General features: G+C 34.7%; 2 protein-coding genes across 2 annotated transcripts; both read left to right on the top strand.

Moving 5' to 3' along the window:
* Nucleotides 1-4,324: 4,324 nt before the first annotated feature.
* Nucleotides 4,325-8,653, top strand: LOC133202591 (inactive pancreatic lipase-related protein 1-like). Its single transcript, XM_061338429.1, has 9 exons — nucleotides 4,325-4,552; nucleotides 4,758-4,897; nucleotides 5,128-5,356; nucleotides 5,842-5,961; nucleotides 6,085-6,207; nucleotides 6,473-6,709; nucleotides 6,818-6,935; nucleotides 8,173-8,355; nucleotides 8,536-8,653. Exons 1-9 carry the CDS (start codon nucleotides 4,351-4,353, stop codon nucleotides 8,612-8,614), a joined length of 1,431 nt encoding a protein of 476 aa, XP_061194413.1. The 5' UTR covers nucleotides 4,325-4,350; the 3' UTR covers nucleotides 8,615-8,653.
* Nucleotides 8,654-11,279: 2,626 nt separating this feature from the next.
* LOC133202966 (pancreatic lipase-related protein 2-like) lies at nucleotides 11,280-23,883 on the top strand. The gene is made up of 10 exons (XM_061338817.1): nucleotides 11,280-11,432; nucleotides 12,082-12,283; nucleotides 12,365-12,504; nucleotides 21,535-21,764; nucleotides 22,041-22,159; nucleotides 22,243-22,365; nucleotides 22,678-22,914; nucleotides 22,998-23,115; nucleotides 23,206-23,388; nucleotides 23,792-23,883. The coding sequence occupies exons 1-10, from the start codon at nucleotides 11,280-11,282 to the stop codon at nucleotides 23,868-23,870; spliced, it is 1,584 nt and encodes a 527-aa protein (XP_061194801.1). The 3' UTR covers nucleotides 23,871-23,883.
* The last annotated feature ends 837 nt before the right edge of the window (nucleotides 23,884-24,720 follow it).

Below are 24,720 nucleotides of genomic sequence, written 5' to 3'. Positions count from 1 at the left end.
ACACATTTATTCTGAAATTAAGCCCTTTACAATATCAATTACAGACGAATTCTATCAGACACTCATTCAATGATCAATTGAATTTATTTTGATTAGTATACTCTTCACGTCTTTTAGACATTCCAAGAAGGTTTTCGTTTATTCAAAATTTATTAATCACAGTACTTCTTTTTATGAAATCTGTAAAACACCGAATATTCGAATCTTAAATTTATATTCGAATATCAACTCATCGAATGAATATTCGAATGTTCGAATATTCGTTGACATCCCTAATATATATATATATATATATATGGCTTCCAGCTGATATTAATATAAACAGTTATGTGGTAAACAAATTTTAGACTATTTCAAGAGAATTATTTTTTTTACATAGGCTTTATTTTACAAACTCTATATATGTCTATGATTACATTAACCATAAACTGTATTGTGATAAGCATATATTATCTCTCAGCTTATTGTGCCAAATGTGAGTCTTATCCAATAGTATTTAAAAATATTTCATATTTAATAAAACATTCATTCCATATATTATTAAAGTTAATTTTCCTGTGATGAGGCATTTAGCATTTATACATATCATATCCTTTTTCAATGGTCGATGAAATTCATCACTCACAAATATTTATCCATTCAACTCAAAATGCTTTTGAAAAAGTTCATTAAGATTATCAGAATTTCATCTGTTTATTCACTCCTCGTATTTTTCACTTGTTCATTTAAATAAGAATTAATCTCATCTTTTCACAGGTTCTAATTTAAGAGCTTGATTTACTTTATGCTATTTTATCACTGTATATCAAATTTCATACATCAGTATAAGGTAAAGATGTCATGCTTTCATTACATATCAAAAAGAGTTTAATATTGGGAAATAATCTTTGTGAAATTATATTGTTCCTGAATTTTACATTTGAGTACATTCAAAAAAAAAATTAAGATTAAAAAAAAATGAAATGTATATTATACCTTAGTAACAGTTCCATCAATATGCACTGATTTTTTTGGATCAAAGGTGTCCTCTTTCCCAAAGATTAAAAAAACAGTTTGAAATTTTGGTCATTTTGGAAGTGATTTTCATGCAATTTGAAGATTGGTGCAGTTCTTGACACCATATGAGGTAGACAATCCAGAAAATTAGTCATTTTTTATAAATGATTTTATGGTCAGCAAAATTCCCATTGATATTTAACACAGTGTCCAATAAAATTGTGATTTTTTTTTTATTCTTGGTGTTTTACAGGGCAAAATAAGGCCCCTAGTGAAATTTGCCCTTATACATGTACCTAAAATCTGTCATTAGAACCTGAAAAAAACTTTATAACAAAAATCTAGTTCACATGATAAATTATTTTTTTATATAGAGATATTATGCTTTACACAATTGTTCATATTTTTCTTGTTAGTTGTTTATGACATACAGATTAAAAACAACAAAAAAAACTTTGGTATTTTGTTTTCTTTCAGTAGCTAGTACAGTGTAGTTTGTTACAAAGAAACTAATGCATGTATGGATTTTGTATTGATTTGAACCTGAAAACTCATATATAGATGATGTTTATAGAAAAAAATGCTCCCCCTTTTCCCCAGCTGAATCCAAGGCAGTGACCTGATGATCTTGACCTGATGATCTTGATGTCATAACTTTAATACAAATGCATAAGGTGGACAAATTTTAGCAAATAATTTTACTAAATTTTGGGCCGTTGGTACATTTTGTTGCCCTGTAATATTGTCAGTGACAACACATGCGCCAAGACAAGCTTTTTACCCCCTTTAGTATGGGCGACAAAATGTACCAATCATATTATTCAATTCATTAGAATTATGTCTCATACCCTTCGTATCATCCTAAAGAGCCCTTTACAGATAGAGATTATTGAGAGAACTATTGGAACTTGTCCTCTCAGCGATCTCTGAAAGCCTTGAAATGTTTCTGTGCAAATCTTTAGGGAGATCATAAAGCGCTTGTTGTGCGATGAAATAATGCCACAACAATCTCTTACAGATCTCACAACAGTTTCCAAGAGCTCCCCAAGATCTCTCAAGCAGATGTCTTCAGTAGGTCTCTGATGCTATCTCCAGTAGCCTCAGCTAGACTCTCTGCGATCCCCAATACTCACTCTGCCTTTAGGTGTTTAACACATTTTGCTTTCTGTTAAAGACCTCAGGGAGATCTTTGTGAGATCTGAGAGATCGTTGGTCGTTCTTCTGACAATCCTTGGTGTCACGTCGTCTGAGAGACTGCTTACCTTTGCCATTGTTGGAAGACTGATTTGGGTAGAGCCATAACTTCGAAGATATCACGGAGACTATTGAGACCTCTGGTAGATCTGGTAGATCACTTGATGGATCAAGACAATATGTGGGCGATTGTTGAAAAGTCGTTGGGAGATTTGGTCAAATTTGCAACGCTCGGCAATCTCTCAACGGTCACCACCTCTATGTAAAGAGGTTTTAGCAACACTAGTCTTTTTCACCAGCTGTGAAAGATTTCACAAACGGATGCACATTTGGATCGTGATTTTCTCTTTTCATTATAACCAATCACTTTCCAATACGGATAGTTACTTAAATACATGTATGTTGTTTCTTAAATTTTTGTTCCCTTTCAGAATCATGTATTTCATTTATTCCTATATATTCTTTTTTACTCAGCAAACTAGTCATTAAGTCGTAATGTCATTTTAGTAGACCCTATCTCATTTTACGATAATTCGCAAATACATGTTCTGCATCATTTCTCTTTTGAGGGAATGTTAATTAGTTTTTTTCAATGAATATGATGCGATGTGACGATGTTCATCTATATGTATTAGGCCATCTTTAAAAAATTGATTGGTTTCCCTCTCCCGGCCAACGGGCTAAAAATGGTCCGACTCAAAACTTCTTTTAACCTTGAGGAAGCAATTATTTTTTGTGCATTTTGAAAAATAGACTTTGAAAATTGAAAATTTCGGGGGGGGGGGGGGGGAATTCCCACCTACCTACCGACCCAATTTTTTCATCCTGACTCGGGAGAGGGCAAACAAACATATTTTAAAGTTGGCCTTTTAATCATTTTATAACGGATCAATCAACACACAAAATATATATATTTCTATGGTGATTTTGTTGTTAATTTAACAGTCCACAACAAAATACTGGTAAATTTGATATCATTACCAGATTTAATGTATTGCAAATCACCTTTTATTTTCGCGTAATTTCGCGATCGGGGTAGTCTGCTCGCGATAATTTCATTCTCGCGTATAATTGTATTGAACAAAAACCAGAAATCGTGAAAATTTAGTCTTGCTTATAAATGCAATATAACTATCCCGCGACAATAAAGATCGCAAAAATATGGTGATTTACAGCTATTCTGAACTACAGAGGTTCGTATTTGAAAAAAAAAATGGATGAAAAATCGTCCATTTGGTGCAAATCTGCATTCAATATTTACGTTTGGATGCATTCAGTAAAATGAATGAAGCATAACTCTATGAAAACCATTCCTTGAAGAGATTTTGTAAACAGTTTGCAGACCGTGTTGCTCTATTGATAGTATCGATTTGATACATTTTCTTGAACAACTAAAATAAAGATTAAAACTTCAGTCAAAACCATACTCTGATAGTTTTAATGCTCCAGGTGAGCAAGTTGGCCATTTGCCTGTCGTTCTCTGTTTTCCCGTATGGTCCTAGATCAGGTCACCTGTGGTCTTAGGTTAAGATTTCCTTCCATGTCAAATTGCACTACTTTCGTGACCGTTTACAGAGATAACACATGATGATATTCATGTTATAAATAATTTTCCGTCAAGTACTAAAAAGAACATTGTTCTTTGTATCATTTTATCTTCCCTTTGCCTTTTAATTGAAAAAAAATCTTTCGATAGTCGGCACAAGTAACTGGGTATAGATATAATATTATGAAGACAGGAACCGCCCAAATCCTAGTTGAAGCCGAATCTTCAAACACTGTATTTGCTTATAAGGTACGATTTGCTAAAGAAAAATCCAGATGAAAAACGCTTTGTATATCTACTTTTAGGTTATGTAAGTACTCTTCCCTTTCCAGTACCTATCATCAGTGTATTTATGAACTAATTTTTGAATGATTTAACTGGAAGGATGTAAATATTGTCATTAAAAATTTAAGATAACACGAAAGATAATCGTTCCTTAAAGTCCTTTTTCATTAATTAAAGCGTGCGTGAGTACTGAACTTCACCTGACATGCTGATATGTAGTAGTACATGTATATATTTCGGTACTTTCATTATCTATAAACATGAAGCAACTGATAAAATTCCATTTGATCAAAGATAAGGACAGTTTGTTCCATCGACTTGTTCCTGCTATGAAATCGATCAGCTTCTGCTGCCTCTTTCTCGTGACGTCATCTTTTGCTTCCGTTGAAAAACGGAACACCGTCTGCTACCAAACATTCGGCTGCTTCTCTTCAGATGGTCTTCTCAAAGCTCCCCAAAGCCCCTCAGTTGTAAATACGTACTATAGACTGTATGTGCGAGGACATTCATCCCATATTAATGAAATTGGAGGTATGATACTGTTATTGTGGACTTTTTAATGTAATAGTCATTTTGTTCGTAAAGTTTGCATCCAATATACCAGCATCTTTGCCTTGCCGAACTAAAAACTAACAGTATAACAGTCATATGTATCAAATGAGTTTTGAATTGTACATGTCTCCATGATTTTACCGTTGTATTAAAATTCCCTCCTGATTGATGGCTTTTCTTTAAGGACCTTCTTGGCAGTCTGAGGTAACCCCCTTTACTCAACATGTCAGCGCGACCAGAAAAACGAAGGTTCTTATACACGGCTTTCTTGACAATGGAAGGTCACAATGGGTCATGCGTGCAAAAGATGAGTTATTAAAAAAGGTAAAAAAAAAATCTAACAGTCTTTTAGCCCAATAGAATTGTTCGTCAATCAGAACACTGCCTTACCCTTGTTTCCACTGTGGTCGCTGTCTTTTCATGTAGAACTTAGGTTCTACTGGGGGCAACCATTGCGGCATCTCGGGACTTTCGACGAGTTGAAAAACAACACGTTCTTCTTAGCTGTGCGACCGTCAGGCAAATTAACAAACGTTATTCTTGTTCAAATTCAGGGGGACTTTAACGTTATCACCGTAGACTGGGGTACGGGGGCAAAGTGGCCTTATGAACAAGCAGCAGGCAATGGGTACTTGGTTGCAGCCGAGGTGGCGTCCCTCTTTTCGTACCTTCACGATCATGCCCATATTAATTTTGCTGATGTCCACATCATTGGTCATAGTCTTGGTGCCCAGATTGCTGGCTTAGCTGGTCAAAGAATCAATAAAATTGGGCGAATCACAGGTTTGTTCAGTTATAATTAATATCAGTATTATTGTCAAGGTGTGATATTTCATTAAGCAACACGTGGTCTCGTTAAATATACAGTTTTTTAACCTGGTTGATAATTTTCTTTTCCTCCATGTGGAATCATTATTCGTTTCAACTAACTGACCAACATGTGGAATCATTATTCGTTTCAACTAACTGACCAAATAGTGAAGTTCTAAGAAACTATACACATTTTAGTAATGCTATATATTAAGGGTCTAAGAAACTATACACATTTTAGTAATGCTATATATTAAGGGTTTAATTTCCTTCATGAAATCAAAGAGCTACGTCGTAGACATAATCGTGGATTGTAATAAAAATGCTAATTTCACAATTAAATGTTACAACACATTTAATCGTTCTATCTCTTTTCACCTTCATCCATTTTATTGCATACAATGCATGTACAGACAATAGTCACTTAAATTCACATTATCGCTATTTTTGGACTATAGGTCTTGATCCTGCGGACCCTCTGTATTCTGGCAAACCTATGGACCGCCATCTTGACCCAAATGATGCAACTTTTGTCGATGTCATCCATACCGATTCTTCAAATTTTGCATACACACAAGGCAAGACAATTTTGTTGCAGTTTGTTTTCTTTTACCCAGATCCCCATGGTAAAGCTCATTAAATAGCGCCATGTCTTTGACCATGCACCAGTTCAGTTTCTTCGATAAAATGCAATTTTGCAGGATTTGGGACACACGATATTGAAGGAGACGTCGACTTTTTCCCCAACGGCGGTGAACATCAACCAGGCTGCCCCGAAGATCCGGGTCACAATGCTCTGTATACCCTGCTCCATGGTGGTTTAGGTAATCTACCTATAGATACCCGTACAAGCCTCTAATGCTCACTTCTTTCTGAATCCTTTACAATGGATCTTGACATTGAATCACTACTTCTTAGAGATTGACTATCTCTTCAGTTGTCAATACAGTTTGTAATCAATCTATAAACGTGCATGTATATATTGCCTTGCTCTTTAATTTACAGATACCAGGTCATTCTTAGCACATAATCTTTGCAGTTGTTAAAATGCAACTATTCAAACAAAATGGTGATATATCACAGCGCGAGGATCTCTCACCCATTCGATATCATGCAGTCATAGTAGGGCAACCGAGTACTTCATCGAATCCATCAAATCACACTGCAAGTTCTTTGCACACAAATGTTCAAACATAACGAACTTTGATGAAGGCAAGTGTATGGGGTGTCCTGACGGAGGCTGTGCTGTGATGGGATACGATGCAGACGACACTTCACTTCGTGGCGCCTTTTATTTGAGCACCTCCACTCAAGCACCTTATTGTGGTACGTCGTGTTCCTGTAACAATCCCCAATTTCGAAATGAGCCGTCTTTCATGTGCACATTCTGAAGAAAAAAAAAGGATTCTTTTCAATATTTTGTTTTTTCCTTAGGTTACGAATATTATGTAGAAATAGTAATTTCTCATTCGATGCATGGTCATTCTTATGGAGAGTTCTTTGTGAGACTACAAGGAACGAAAGGAGAAAGCGAGGAACTGAAATTCTCAAGGTAAGGAAAGGAAACAGCTTATATGAGACCTTTAATACCATTTCTCATCATTATAATTAGCCGTATAAATAAAAAAAATCAGTTCCCCAAGCTGGCAATTTGCTTTTGGAAGAACGTATTTTTATGCCCCGCCATGAATATGGCCGTGGCATATATTGTTTGTCTTGTTCGTCTTCCGTCCTTCCGTCTGTCCTTCCGTTGCGCTTTGCGTTTAGCTCAGTTCAAAGCTCAGTTTCAAAGAAACTATCCAAGATATTTTCATCAAACTTCATATTCTGATAGATATTGATGAGAGCTATGCAACTGCATCAATATTTTTTTTACCTTGACTATTCCTTTGACCTTGACCTCACTTTTCTTAAATTAGTGTTTAGCTCAGTTTTAAAGAAACCATTCAAGATATTTTTATCAAACTTCATGTACTGATACATACTGATGAGAGCTATTCAATTGCGTCAACATTTTTTTTTACCTTGATCTTTCCTTTGACCTTGACCTCACTTTTCTTAAATTGGTGTTTAGCTCAGTTTTAAAGAAACCATTTAGGATAGTGTTATCAAACTTCATATGCTGATACATACTTAAAGAGCTATTCAACTGCATCAACATTTTTGATCTTGACCTTTCATTTGAACTTGACCTCACTTTTATCAACTTGTGTTTAACTCAATTTTAAAGAAACCATTCATAATATTTTTATCAAGCTTCATAAGCTAATACATACTGATGTAAGCTTTACAACTGCATCAACATTTTTGACCTTGACCTTTCCTTTGACCTTAACTTCATTTATCTTCAATTAGTGTTTAGCTCAGTTTTAAATAAACCATTCAAAATATTTTTATCAAACTTAATATGCTGATACATATTTGTGTGAACTATTCAACTGCATCAAAAATTTCAACCTTGAACTTTCCTGTGACCTTGATCTCACTTTTCTTAAATTTGCATTTTGCTTAGTTTTAAAGAATTCATTTAAGATATATTTATGTAAGCTTATGCACTTGTACATAATTTTGTGAGAATTTATCATCTATATCCAACTTCTTAGATTTCAATTTTAAAGAAACTATTCAAGATATTCTCATCAAATTTCATACACTTATACAAATTTTCATGTTGCATTACTAATACTAGTATACCCTTGGCGGGGCATTCATGTCCTGTGGACATATTTCTAGTTTTTTTTTTATATTCCTACTTATGTATCGTATATTTTCAACACTACCCCAAACAGGAAAATGCAGTACTACATAACCGACTCGGCAGAGAGACACGTACTTGTCACACATACAGATATTGGTAATGTCACCGGTATCAAGGTCAAATTCGTACGTGGAGACGGTGTCAAGGCCACTGGCTCCCAACATGAAGTGATAGTACGATACGTTACCGTGGAACCGACGGAAAATGCAGACGGGTATGTTTTCAATTGATTTCATGAACTCTGAGTATTGGATAGTGATGTTGGCAATATCTTTATGCTGTTATAAGACAGAGTCATTAGATCTTTCTTGGTTCTCTTGTAACGTCAACAAAGATGGTCGTATGGTATGTAGTGTTCAACTTCTAATTGAAATTTTCGTTACAAATTTTGTAGCAAAGTCAAGTTATGTGGACATGATGCCCATATACATGAAAACCACGTGGCAGCCCTGCACTCCACCTCAGGTTGCTAGGAACCTCAATGACAGACATTTACAATGGGTGATTGGATGTAATTTACGATGTAAAATGACCACAGTATTCGTTTTAAGAGAATTAAAAGTTGTTTTGAAATGCCATGGATTTCATTATGTATCGTCCGATATATCGTGTTATGCCTAAGCATTGATACCATATTCGAATCAACACCGGCTAATAATATAGTGTTTTATTAATCAAAATATATTAGTAATATGAATAGTCAATGTCTAGTGCATGTACATGTATATGTTGTAATGTATATGTTGTTTATATGCAAACCTAAAAATGCCAGAACATTAATGAGTATCCTATAATGTGAAGAGAAGTTGATAAGAAATATGTAGGTTTTTGTTTTTGTGGGGGTTTTTTGTTGTTGTTGTTGTTGATTTTTTTTCTTAGCGTTCTCTTACTAATAGACTTTGTAAGATGCCCTGAGCATGACATAATGTTGCTGTGAGTAGTGTGATATTCTTCGATGGCCACCCTGGCATTCCATCAACTGAGCCACTCGTAGATTTTGTTACCGATCTTAGCATCTCTGCCGACATGTCCTGGACTTGTCCGGAAACGTATTTCTGTTGTATAGTTGTTGTGTAATTATCAACAAACAAAATTATTTTTATTGTCTCTAAGGTCCTGGGCTTTGTAAGAAAGTTACGTATTCAGGCTTTATATATTCAAATTTGTGGACTTTACTGTGGTGGACGTAAACATTAAATACAACAATCGGAAAATCACAACAGTTGAAAACAATCAGGAAATGACAACAGTCAACATCAGTCAGAACATGACAACAGTCGACAACAATCAGAACATGACAACAGTCGACAACAAACGGATCATGACAACAGTCGACAACAAACAGATCATGACAACAGTCGACAACAAACGGATCATGACAACAGTCAACAACAAACAGAACATGACAACAGTCGACAACAATCAGAACATGACAACAGTCGACAACAAACATCATGACAACAGTCGACAACAATCAGAACATGACAACAGTTGACAACAAACAGAACATGACAACAGTCAATAACAATCAGAACATGACAACAGTCGACAACAAGCAGACCATGGCAACAGTTGACACAATCAAGACATGACAGCAGTCGACAACAATATATGACAAGCGTTAACAACAATCAAAACATGACAACAGTTTACAACAATCACATCATGACAACAGTCAACAACAATCAAAATATGATGACAGCCAACAACAAACAGATCGTGACAACAGTCGACAACAAGCAGATCATAACAACAGTTGACAACACTCAAGACATAACAGCAGTCGACAACAATATATGATATCCGTTGACAACAATCAAAACATGACAATGGTCAACAACTATTAAACCATGATGACAGCTGACAACAAACAGATCATGATGACAGCTATCAACAAACAGATCATGACAACAGTCAACAACAATCAGAACATGACAACAGTCGACAACAAACAGAACATGACAACAGTTGACAACAATCAGAACATGACAACATGCAGATCATGACAACAGTCGACAACAAACAGATAATGACAACAATCGACTACAAACAGAACATGACAACAGTCGACAACAAACGGATCATGACAACAGTCAACAACAAACGGAACATGACAACAGTCGACAACAATCAGAACATGACAACAGTCGACAACAAACATCATGACAACAGTCGACAACAATCAGAACATGACAACAGTTGACAACAAACAGAACATGACAACAGTCAATAACAATCAGAACATGACAACAGTCGACAACAAGCAGACCATGGCAACAGTTGACACAATCAAGACATGACAGCAGTCGACAACAATATATGACAAGCGTTAACAACAATCAAAACATGACAACAGTTTACAACAATCACATCATGACAACAGTCAACAACAATCAAAATATGATGACAGCCAACAACAAACAGATCGTGACAACAGTCGACAACAAGCAGATCATAACAACAGTTGACAACACTCAAGACATAACAGCAGTCGACAACAATATATGATATCCGTTGGCAACAATCAAAACATGACAATGGTCAACAACTATTAAACCATGATGACAGCTGACAACAAACAGATCATGATGACAGCTATCAACAAACAGATCATGACAACAGTCAACAACAATCAGAACATGACAACAGTCGACAACAAACAGAACATGACAACAGTTGACAACAATCAGAACATGACAACAGCCGACAACATGCAGATCATGACAACAGTCGACAACAAACAGATAATGACAACAATCGACTACAAACAGAACATGACAACAGTTGACAACAATCAGAACATGACAACAGCCGACAGCAATCAGAACATGACAACAGTCAACAATCAGAACATGACAACAGTCAACAATCAGAACATGACAACAGTCGACAACAAACATCATGACAACAGTCGACAACAATCAGAACATGACAACAGTCGACAACAATCAGAACATGACAACAGTCGACAACAAACATCATGACAACAGTCGACAACAATCAGAACATGACAACAGTTGACAACAAACAGAACATGAAAACAGTCAAAAACAATCAGAACATGACCACAGTCAACAACAATCAGAACATGAGAACAGTCGACAACAATATATGATATCCATTGACAACAATCAAAACATGACAACGGTCAACAGCAATCAAACCATGATGACAGCTGACAACAAACAGATCATGATGACAGCTATCAACAAACAGATCATGACAACAGTCAACAACAATCAAAACATGACAACAGTTGACAACAGTTGGAACGTGACAACTGTCAACAATGTGAAACAAATAATCTTGTGAAATCTAGAAACCGAAATTCGGAAACTCAGCAAGAATATAGAAGTTGCCCTATTTTGGGATGAATGCTGTTTCTTTTTCTCTCTTTCTCTTCAGAATACTCATAAAATTTGGTCGGCCAAATCTATTAATTCTCATCTGTAGTGATTTTGACTAATTGATCATATACTCTATATCTCTATGAAACTGTATTTGTATTTTTTTTTTCTATAAATCCGATTTATTCATATAACGTTTAATTTGAAATGAAACTAAGAAAATTATTTAACATAAAGTGATTGCATCCCTCACACATATGAACAAATTATTGCAAAAGAGTACTCGGCCGGTATTCCGGTATAATGTCAAATGTTCATACAAGGTTCGTACTCTTGAAAATGCCAGATGCCCTTATACACATATTCTTATCCTCAGCAAAGTCCTTCAAGTTATCTTGTCATCTTTGCATAAATAAGATTATAGATTATAGAATACTAGCAGCCAAAATTTGAAGTGAATGTTCTAAATAACCCCAATGAACTATTTAGGCGATCCCAGACATTTATCAAGCATAGTAAATGTACTTTGAGATAAAACAGTGATTTCGTACCTGTATATATAGAACTGTCCCAGATGGTGAACTACTATGAAGGTTCCTGTTCTTTTATTATCGTGCCTCTTGGTTTTTGCTTCCACTTTTGCTTCGGTGGAGAAGCGGAGCTTCGTCTGCTACATTCCGTACGGCTGCTTCCACTCAGAGGGAAATCTTAAGACTCCGCAGAAACCGTCCATAGTCAACACTCGCTTCCGTCTGTACCAGAGAGCGCATGCATTTCATGTAGCCGAGACAGGAGGTACGCGATTATAGTTTTAGTTCTTTACTGAAGATCTTATTTGTAATAAAGAACATAACATCATTAATCTTCGTTTAAAAGGAGAGATATTTGCTCCTGACATTGCTCCCTTCACACATCATGTCAATGCAACCAAGAAAACCAAGATTCTTGTTCACGGCTTTTTGAACAGTGGAAGAACGGATTGGGTCATGAGAGCAAAGGACGAATTGTTAGTAAAGGTAATACATCCGCCTAAATGGTCCTTCTTATTTTTGTCCCCCGCTTTCACTGAAAGTGGGGGATATTAATTTGGGTCTGTCTGTCCGGCCGTCCGGCCGTCTGTATTTCGATCTGTCTGACTGTAACGCTTTCGTTTCCGCGCGATATCTCGAGAACCCTTTGAGCTTTGAAATTTTGCATAGCAACTCCCTGTGGCCTAAAGAAGAACCCTATTGATTTTGAGGTCAAAAAGTCAAAGGTCAAGGTCATAAATTCAGAAATTTTATCTGTTTTAACACTTTCGTTCCGCGCGATATCTCAAGATTCCTTTGAGCTTTTGCAATGAAATTTTACGTAACAACTCCCTGTGGCCTAAGAAAGACACCTATTGATTTTGAGGTCAAAAGGTCAAAGTTCAAGGTCGTAAATTCATACATTCCGTCTGTGTGTAACACTTTCGTTTCCGGGCGATATCTCAAGAAGCTTTTGAGCTTTTGCAATGAAATTTTATACCATAACTCAATCAATCAGTTTATTCACTCAAACCATACAACATGGTACATGAGGGACATAAAGTATAAATCATATCTATTAAATCGTCAGAGGTACATACAACATATATATACATAAATAAATATTTTACAACTGCATGTAAAAGAATAGATATATAGTATTAACAGAATGTATGTTCAATCCTGCAAAGAAAAACACCAGGAGGACAATTAAGGGGAACAGACAGTCTCGAAGATTTTTGAGGTTGTCGGCGGACTTTATATTCTAATTACATCTACATGTATAGAACTGTTTAGTAAAGGCTAAATAAGACACCATGTATTGTGTAAAATTTTGACAATAATGTGAATATAAACATTATACGTGACCTAATGTTTGCATTTAATTTGCTGTAAAATCAAGTGCCTCCGTGGTCTAGGGGTATGATTCTTGCTTATCAAGTGAGAGGTAACGATGTAACGACGAAAAGTGACCCCTGTAGAATATTGACCAGAGGGTCAAATTTCTACTAAGAAAAATGATCCTGGTCAATATTCCACGACAAGTTGGGTCATTTCAAACCCTTCCAGGCCGGTATTTCTACGACTCCTCTCACGCTGAAAAATGACCCCCATAGAAATCTGACCCCCTACTTTTTCACAATATTATATAATAAAACCTGTTAAAAAACCTTTAGAAATGAGATATGATACGCGGTAATTTTTCCCCAAGAAAATTTCAACATACATGTGGACGGGTGAGAAAAGAAAAAAATATTTTGTTTTCTGGAGGTAAAAAAAATTGAGTCGGGCCATTTTAGCCAGTCGGTCGGGAGAGGGTAAAACATTTTTTTAAAGATGGCCTTGGCTTGTCTACAAATCATGCACTGCAGTTATAGAATTTCTAACATGTTTTCTGCCTCCTCCCCCAGTCCTTTTCATAATTTAAAGAGGAATGCCACATCAAAATTTTATTTAATAGATCTTTAAGACATCCCTTTTAAACTATGGTTGTAGCACTGAAAGACTGATATTAGCTCTTAATTATTTAATACGATTTTGGGGTATTTTCTCTGAGAAAATGAAAAAAAAATTATTTGCAAAGATGCATATTAAAAAAGATCAAATTTGTTGTAAATCGGAAAACTCTTTCACTCGATCATGTACACAACCTTTCTTAGACCCCAATTAGAATATGCTTCCTTGGTGTGGGGTGGATGTAATGTAGGCGATAGCACAAAATTAGCTCTTAACTCTATTAGCTTCTAAAGATGCAGTATACTTTGAAACTGGATGGGAACCATTACATGAAAGAAGAAAAAATACCAGATTAACTACAATAACCAAGTTCCTGAATATCTAACTGATTATAACATACCTAAATGCAGATTGCAAACATATAAGTCATATCTTTCATCCCCCTTGTTATTGAAGAATTGAACTCATTACCTCTTATTGTAAGAAATTCTTCCTCATTGTCTATCTTTAAAAAGTCCATTTCTTACAGTAAACCTAAGCCACCCTCTTATTTCAGTTACGGGATTCGACGCTTAAATATATTACATACAACAACTTCGACACTACTGTGTGCTTAATAGCTATTTTTTTTTTTGATGTAATGTAATTTTGAGCCCCCTATGTTCTTGTGGAAGAGTGTAGGTTACTCATCATTATTTCTTTTCATGCAAAAAATATACAGAGGCCAGAAAAGAATTTTTGACTCATTTCTGCAAATGGGAAAATTACATACTGTTGATACTCAGACTTTACTGTGGGGAGATCGAACGTTTATAAACTATGTTGAAAATGAATACCTATTTTCTATTGTACAAACTTTTATTAAAAAGTCAGGTTGTTTTGGTTGATACAATTATTAATTTTTACGAATTCTATACAGCTTGTGTATTATATAAGAAATATATTAAATTGAATATTGTTCCTCTGATTATTATGTTTTTCTGTGTTTATTTATGTCAAACCCATATATGTAAATATGTTTGGTATAATTTATATGTAGGGAAAGAGCGTAATAATTTGCCCAATCCCATTTGTAAAGTTAATAGACAATAAAATATATTCAAATCAAAGATGCTTTATGGCTTAAAATTTGCTATTAATAAATGCATAATATGAATGTCTAATAAAATGTGTAAAGAGAGGTTGGACAGACATTTTAATTTTTTAAATTAAATATTATTTATGAATATAAAACACAAAATTTGTAAATATTTTTTGTACCTATGGATAAAATCTTCATAAAACTAGTCACAACTAGGGAGAATATTTTAGTCAATCATATTTTTGAAAGAAATTGAAATGAAATTGCTAAAGAAGCTAAGGGGATAACCCGAGCCATATGCCTACATAACGATCGATAAAAAATCAATAAATTCATTTTACAAAAATTTCACTTTTTGTTGTATTAATGTAATGCTTATTATCATTTGCATACAAATTTGACAAAACCTGAATACTGTAACAGCGAAAATGATTCTGATTAACACAACAAAATGGCATCACGTTCAATTTTCACAAAAACTGACATAAATTGGATGATATAACTACATTTTTTAAATAGAGTGGGTCATCGTACCATTTTTTTTTGAGAACGATTAATGAAAGGCAAAGGAAAGATGTTGTTTTTTACACTTGCAAAAATTTGGTATGAAGACCCACTCTACATAAAAAATTAAGTTAACTTACTTAAATTTTCACTCTGGTATTAAAAAATTCTAAGTCCAAATACGCTTGCTAAATATAGAGAACTGTATGCTATTTAAATGGGTATCTATGTGTGACTCCGTGGTCTAGTGGTTAGCCAAGTGCTATTAAAGGGCCCGTTTATTGAGGAAAGTGTTCGAATCATGCTCTGATTTTTTGATTTTTTAAAAATTTTGTTTAACTTTATAAAAAATGTCTATAGGAATAACATATAAAATATATGCATGTAGTAATGAACTCATTTACAGTAAATTATTTAAAATGCCAGATAAAAATTATAATAGATATTTGAATACTTTATTCCCGTTTTTATTTATTTTTAATACAAGCGCTTCTAGATCACCAATATCATTATATACAATGTTAACATTTTTATAATATCTCCATAATAAGTGTTAACACTCAAAATGCAGATTGAATAATAGAAGTCCCTACCCTTGTTAGACACTTGTGACAGTAAATGAAAGTCAACTGTAAACATTAAAATGCCTAAGTAAATTTTAAGGGAAAATAATTATTTTAATATACATGTAGCTGTATTTGGATCAATCCCGATCAAAATGAAACTGATCGCGATCAAAATTAACACAAAATAAATAAAATAATAATTATCGTCCTCTTTATGTATTTACCTCTAAGAAATCTATTTGATTGTCAACTATTTCCAATTATTATAAAATTCTGATTGGGATCAGTTTAAATTTCGATCGGGATTGGCCAAAATTTAAAAAAAAAATAATTTCTCTAAAATTTGGCATTTTCATTTCTTTTTAAAAAAATGATTGTCTAGCATGTTCATTGTAGCTGTGACTTGTTTTTTGAAATTATTCATAGGTTTCAAAAATATTCGCAAATACTGTGTTTTATTTTCATAAATTATTTTTTTAGAAAAAAAATTAAAATGTCCAGCTTGCCTTGTTTACATATTTTATTAGATATTCATTTTCTGCATTTATTAATAGCAAATTTTTAACTCTAAAACATCTTATTTGCAAATAAAATCTTTTTTTCCATTTTCTATGCTAATATCGGCCTTTTAATGCTGAAACCATAGTTTAAAGGGGATGTCTTAAAGATCTATGAAAAAAATGGTGTGGCATTCCTTCTTAAATTCTTCCATCAGACTTAGAATCAAATGCTTACTTCAAGTGTTTAACAATTTATAAACTTTATCTCTATAATGTTATGTATACAGTACATGTAGATTGAGGAGGGTTCCTACGCGCGACAGAGGCAACTTTGGTACAATTTTTTAAGCCCACAATTTGCTTGGCTTTCTTTCTTTTTTCTTTTTTTCTTTTTTTTTTTTTTGATTGAATGGCTCTATTACCTACGTGAATGATTTTAATTTTCCCAGAAGCTTTTCTAGGACCTGTAATAAGGTGAACATTTACTCAAATTACATTGATAGCCCAACGGTTAATCATTCAACACTGTCCATTCAAAACCGTTTAGTACATGTAGAAATCTATGGTTAGCAGAGTAGAACCCATGCAACAAGTAAAGATTATACATAGTTTTATTAAGAGTACATATTTGAACAAACGCCAAACGAACGTTTATATGCAACGACATGAACAAGATAAAAATTATGAAAATGTAGTAAACTGAAAGCTTACAAGGGAAAAGGATAGTGAATGTCAAACCCTTATTACATACTAGATCAAATAAAGGATATTTATAGACCTCCTCTCTGCATGTGGATAATTTAGGGCATTAGCCGCACATCTATTTTTCATAACGGTACAACAAATAATATCCAACTTAGATTTATCGCCCTTATAATTTTAAATTACATTCATGTTTTTGAAAAATAAACAAATTTGCCGAATCCAATTTAAAGTAAAAAGATCAAGAATAAACATTTTATAATTTCTTTTCTACTAACAGTAAGAATTTTGTCTTTATTCTGGAATAAGTATTTTTTCCATTAATTTCATTGTAAGTAACTTTGAAACATCTCTGTATTATGCATATATATTTTTTTTTCCCACAAGGCCTAATAACAAATGAGTCAGACGGACAAAAAAAATAAAGAGAGAGGGAGATAGTGGAGAGAGAGAGAGGGGAGAGAGAGAATGAGTATGGGGGAGAGAGTGGGAGTAGAGAGAGAGGGGAGGGGGAGAGAGAGTGGGGAGGGAGGGGATGAGAGAGAGAGTGGGGAAAAAGTGAGTGGGAGTGGAGAGAATGAGTGAGAGTGGGGAGAGATTGGGGAGGAGAGTGAGTGTGGGGAGAGAGAGGGAGAAAGAGTGAATGGAGCGAGAGTGGGGGAGAGAGGGAGTGGAGAGAAAGAGGGGAGAGAGTGAGGGGGAGAGAGAACGGGAGTGGAGAGAGAGTGGAGGGGAGAGAGGAGGTGGGAGTGGAGAGAGAGTGGGGAGAGGGAGAGAGAATGAGTGGGGGAGTGAAGAGAGTGAGTGGGGGAGAGAGAATGAGTGGAGGGAGAGAGTGAGTGGGATTTGAGAAAGAGTGGAGAGAGAGATGGTGTGTGAGGAGAGAGTGGGGAGAGAGGGAGAAAGTTAGAGAGAGAGTGGGGAGGAAGAGAGAGGGGAAGGACAGGAGGGAAGGAAGAAAGAGGGGAAGGAGAGGATGGAGAGAGGGGAGAGAAAGTGAGGGGGGAGAAGGAGAGAGAAAGAGAGGGGGGAGAAGGAGAGAGAGAGCATGGGGAGAGAGGATAGAGTGTGTGGAGGGGAGAGAGATGAGGTGTGAAGGGAGAGAAGTGGGGGTGGGAGAGAGAGGCGTGGGGAAGGAGTGGGGAGAGGGAGGGAGAAGGATAGATGATAGTACCGTGTATAGACTTGAGTTAAACACCTCTTTCTTTGTAAAAAGCCTCATTTTGTGAAGGCTTTGTTGACATTAGCAAACAACAAAAGACACTGGTAAAGGTTTTGAGCTAATCACGTTTTGTGCCCCTGATATCGAAGGTCAGAGGCATATTGATTCAGTCCTGTGTGATATTTTTAAGATTTATATATTTCACATATTTAATCTTCCCTATATTTCTATGAGAAGAAGTTTAAGACTTCATTCCACAGGCACTTGTTTCGTTTACGGGGCATCCCTACTTATTTTTACCACAAAGTACCTAATTCAATTTCAGGCACCCCCGCTTCGAGCTCGTTTTTTTATTCATATGTCAATCATTAACCTACTTTAAAATTATATCGTTCGCTTTAAGGAGGGATTCTTCTCTTATTCAACTCATACTTCTTGTATTTAAAAATTAATGAAATTTTCATAGATTTCAAGAAGACAATATCACTAAGTGATGGTATCAATTAGATTAAATTTGACCGTTTTATTTTAGAAACAAGGTCAGGTCAAGGTCATTATCTTTTTCCTTGACATTTAGAGTAAAAAATTACTGTTGCTAATCATGTGATGCCTACTTCTATTTTAAAAGATAAAATGTTTTTCTTTTTGCACGAAAAGATGTTACCATATCGGGTCTATCAGACGATTCTACCAGATTAATTGACATTATTTAACTTAAATAGATATTGGCTAATCCGGATTTCCTCTGTTTTTCTTAATTTTTAGGATATATTAGTTATTTTTATATACTTCTTATATTTAAATATTTCTCATTTTTACATATGGTAAAGTAGTCATTAAAAAATACAAAATGATACAAAAACAAAAAGCTTTGACCGTTTAGTAAGAGAGAAAAAACACTTTTTACTGGTTTTTTGCTCAAATCTGCTTAAAGGTTGGAGGCTTTCAAAAGCTAACAAGATTGTAGTTTGTTTAGAAAATCATTTTTATTTGCTATGTTTTAAAACTTTAGGGCATTATTTATAATTTTAGTTACATATCAAAATTTTTTAAAGTCTTTGAATTTAAAAAATCAACCACATGTAATGTTCTGTAAGCGATTTTGATAGGCAGAAAAGGAGATATTTTCATACGCCGCAGTTGCACCAAAAATATAGTCCCTTATGGATTTCACAATCAGTTTACCATTTCTATTTAAAATTGTACGATTATGATGAGTAAAGAAAAATATGATCTTTTAAATACATTACAGCTAAGTTTATAAGACATACAAGCATATATACTTGGATATTTCGTCTAGTCAGAAACCAGACAAGAATCCCTCCTTAAGAGACTTTTTTCTTGTCAAATAAATCCTTTCAGACGTCTCTGGTCGAGCCTCTTTATTGTAAACCACTCATTCATTCCTCGAAAATTTCCTCCATACATATGAAGACTCTTAGATGGGATACAAATTTCCGGTTGGGGTTATAAATGAAGGATAAAACCAGAGACCTCGGAATGGAATACTCGGAGGTCTCTCGTTTTATCCTACCCCCAACCGGAAGTTGTATCCCATCTAAATAACAATCGCTATTTTTAAAACTAATTGGGAAGAGTTTTCAAACGTTAATCTTTCTAATAACTTATGAAGAAGAAAGAAGACCTTATTTTGGATTTTTGCACATTTAGATAATTAAAACTGTGGAAACTGAAAATTTTTAAGTTATTATTATTAAGGTATTCCATCCCTAATAGCAAAAGATTCAATGAAATTAAATACATATCAGATGTGTAGGTGTTGAATACTCAGTATATTTAGACATAATTCCCATTTATTACTATAAGCATGGAAGGGTGGGATCCGTCCTAATTTATGATCTTGAATTTTGGTAAGAGTTATCTGTTTTTAATTAATAAAAAAAATTAATCTTAAAAACTTATCTGGTAAAAAAACCCCTTTTCAATTGTAATTCTAATTCTAATGTTTAATGCATCTTTCTACCACAATATTTATTGATATTATTATTTGAATTTTTAAAAAATTTCTTGTCCCCATAGACTTCAAAGCAATTTTTGTTAATTAATTACTGCTTAGTAAATTACATTTTTGAAACTCTCTCAGTAAATCCTTTTACTACTATAAAATGCTTTAAATTAATATCAAAGTATTATGTACATGATGAACATTAATTTAAGGATAGAGAATTTGGTACTATTAGGGAAGGAAAACCTCAAACGTGATAAAAGAAATCAAAGAAAGCGCGCATTCTTGTTCTAATAGTCAAAGAACATCATTATAGCCTCGTTATGTTTTCCTTTAGATGGATTAAACCACCTTGTATTATATTTATGTAAAGTATAGTAATACCTTTTAATTTTGTTATTTAAACTTTAAAGCTTTTAGAAATGAACACTTCATACAATAAGACTTTGTGATTTTAATGACCCTTATGTATTTGCCTAACAAAAAATTTCTTTACAAAACCATATTATATCAAAAAATGACAGAGGGTCATTTTTCTACAGTGTCATTTTTCTACAATCCACGCGGAGAAAAATGACACAAAGGCCATAATGTCTACGAAAACGTGGGTCATTTTTCTACGTAGAATATTGACAAGTGGGGGGGGGGGGCAAACTTCTACATAGAAAAATGATCCCCGGTCAATATTCTACGGGGGTCACTTTTCGTCGTTACACCGGGTTCAAATCCCGGACCATAATTTTTTTTTTGATTTTTTTTTTTTGGATTTACTAAATGATAGTATTCAACATGCACATGTGAAATAAAAAAGTTATCATAATGACATAATGATCATTATTACAGTGTGATAAATATTATATATAAATACACATATTAAAGAATAAGAAATCAAATCTTTATATCCATATTGGCATTTTTCCCCTTCAATATATATGTATACATTTAATAATTCTACATTTAATAATTCTACAAATCCCCCCCCCCCCCCCCGAACTGCGCATGCTCTTCTTTTTTCCCTAAGCGGGAGACACAAATTCTATGAATTAGCTTGTTTAAAAGAAGACTCATGCATGCAGACTTCATTTTCATTTAAACTTTAGGACGACTTTAACGTAATCGTTGTTGACTGGGGTTCTGGAGCAACCATGCCATACGAACAAGCAGCAGGTAACGTATATCTTGTTGGAGCAGAAGTGTCCTCCATGTTGAAACATTTACATGACTATGCCCACGTAAACTACGCTGATGTTCACATCATTGGTCATAGTCTTGGTGCCCAGATTGCTGGACTAGCAGCCCATCCACTTACCCGTATCGGGCGGATTACAGGTTTGCCTTTTGATTTATATCTCAATACAAATACCTGTACATTGTATGTATATCAAATAGACTTTATACCTCATATACATTGTGTATACTGTATATCAAATAGATTATTATCCGTTTCTGATCAGAATCTTTTGTACCTCATTGCATCTAATTTTAAACGATCCTCAAGATATATGGTACATTATAATAGTAATATCTTTTCAAAGTGAAACGCACATTGATCTACATTAAATATCACATTTCAAAAAGTATTTTTTCTAGTTGAATGAAATACGTTTCTGGATCCAGCAGACCCTATGTTCTCGGGAAAACCGGTAAGCAGACGACTTGATCCAGATGACGCTATCTTTGTTGACGTCATCCACACGGATGCTACAACCTTCGTATTTACAAAAGGCAAGATATTACGAGGAAACATATCGAGTAGAAGCTACAATAACACGTTTATACCTTGATATCCCCTTGTATTTTTACGTTAGGTTATGGAACACGTGACATTGTTGGAGATGTCGACTTCTTTCCTAACGGTGATGAATATCAACCAGGCTGTCCAGAAAAACCGGCCGGAAGCGCCTTGAGCAGTTTGCTACAGGGTGCATTTGGTATATGCTTTGATGCAACTTGATGGGGGGGGGGGGGCATACAAACGGTCCGATTTAAACAGTCTGGATATCTAATAAGATGATATAATATCACTGAATACATTTCTTTTTGGTGGCGGGGAAGGGAAATTTATGAAAGACAACAAATCATGCTAATGCACATTTCAAGTTTGAATGATTGATTGATTGATTATTGTTGTTTTACGCCGAGTCGGCAATATTTCAGCCATATTTCGGAGGAAAGTTTTGAATGAAGAATGATACCACTCATGTTTGCTTTATTTTTTCAAAGTGGACATAATGAAATTGCAGGGTCTGTAGCAACATCATTGTCATGCAGTCATGGAAGAGCGCATGAATATTTCATCGAATCCATCAATTCACCCTGTAAATTTTATGCTCATCAGTGTGCTTCATTAGCGGATTTCGACAATGGACGGTGCATTGGGTGCCCTGCTGGCGGTTGCACAGTGATGGGATACGACGCAGACGTCTCGTCACCTCATGGCGTCTTTTACCTCAGTACTTCCACCCATTCTCCATATTGTGGTAAGAATACTGAAAAGATTTTGATGTCAGATTTCTGTCTTTTATTATTGTTATACGAAACAAGAGCATTCATTCAACTTCAGGGCATGAGTATGAGATGGAAATAGTCATCTCTCATTCGATGAATGGACACTCTTACGGAGAATTTTTTGTTACTCTCATTGGAACGAAAGGGCAAACCAAAGAACTAAAATTTTCACGGTATGAATCAAAATATTTAACATCCGTGAAAGTGAAAATATGTAAACATGTTTATGGAGGTAATATTTTAATAGTTTTTCATTTTTACAGCCTGATGCAATTTTATTTTACTGATACCACGGAGAAACATATCCTTGTAGCCCACGCAGACATTGGTGACCTTACCGGGGTCAAGGTCAGATTTGTTCGTGGAGACGGGTTGAAGGCTATCGGCTCCGAACACGAAGTGGTGGTTAGATACGTTACTGTACAGTCGGCAGGGAAGCCGGGCGGGTAATGGTCTTGATGATTATGGTGAAGGGTCAATTATAGCTGCAGAACTGTAGCATTATGGTCAAAGACTAAAATGTAAAACCACAAAGATACAGTTCTACAGCTATAGAATAGACATCTTAAAGATATCGTCTGGCGAGATATCGTCAGTAAGTCAACATGGCTGTCGGAAGACAGAAAATTCAAAACAAGTGAATTTATTGGTCTGTATATACGATTATAAAGGGTTAGGAGGTGAATAAAATATACAATTTGGTAATAGATATTGTCTAGAATTAAGGAATGAAAGGTAGTTGATTGAATTAAGGAAAGAAAGGTAGTTGATAATGACGGTTTGAAAGAAAGAAAGTTTAACAAGAAATTAAATTATTCCTTTTCATTTAATCTGAGTTCATGTTTTCAGGAAAATCAGATTTTGTGGACATGATGCACATATACAAGAGAACCACGTGGCAACTCTTCATTCTTCCTCGGGATGTTGAAGACCTGAGATGTTTTCTTATATAATTAAATGATATTTACCTTTGATTTATCTTTGAAGGTTTTTTTTTATTTGTTTATCGTTACATTGAAATACAGTTGTGATTATATACTAGTAGTAAAATAAATATTTGTGTTTTTATCGTACCCCCGCTTGATAAATGTGTGGGGTGGGGGTGGGGTTATATAGTGATGGAGGTGTCCGTCCGTACGTATAATTTTGTTTGCTCAGTGCTCATATAGTATCTCCAATTTTGTTGTATTTATTATTGAGTAAGTTTTTTAAAAATTTTATTATGAATTGTGACAATGTGAATTATTTAAATAATGTTGGTTTCACTGACGATCGCATCCTTGCAATTCCAGGGGTCCTGAGTCAACACGTTGCCGTGGGACCCCTGGCCAATTTCATTCGATATTTTAGGGTTTGATTCTCTCATTGAAATCAAATTAAAGCTTGAAATCATAAAAAGTTAGATAAAGTAAACAGAAAGGATTAAGTTGACACCTCAAATACATTTGAGCTGTTTATCATAGCCATGATAGAATGGCTTAATGTCATTGGTTGAGAGATAAGAAAAACAATCAAGATTTGTAATTCGCTACAGTCAGCCCAAAAACTATTGAATAAAATTGGCCAGGGTGCCACGGCATCGTGTTGATTCAGGACCCCTGGCATTGCGAGGATGTGACGAGAGTGAAATTTGGAATTTACTTGTTTAGTTCCAAACCCGCAAAAATGACTTTATTATAATGATAACGCATAAAAAATGCAAAACAATATACCGTTAAACTTTGGTATCTCGAATATAGATATCTCAAATACCACTGGTATATCGAAGTGAGAAGTCC

The sequence above is a fragment of the Saccostrea echinata genome, unplaced genomic scaffold (assembly GCF_033153115.1).
Source record: "Saccostrea echinata isolate AGI-Se365-2 ecotype Australia unplaced genomic scaffold, CSIRO_AGI_Sech_v1 ptg000047l, whole genome shotgun sequence".
Lineage (NCBI taxonomy): Eukaryota > Metazoa > Mollusca > Bivalvia > Ostreida > Ostreidae > Saccostrea > Saccostrea echinata.
Note: the sequence above shows the minus strand (reverse complement) of the source record. Positions and strands in the feature narration are given on the sequence as shown.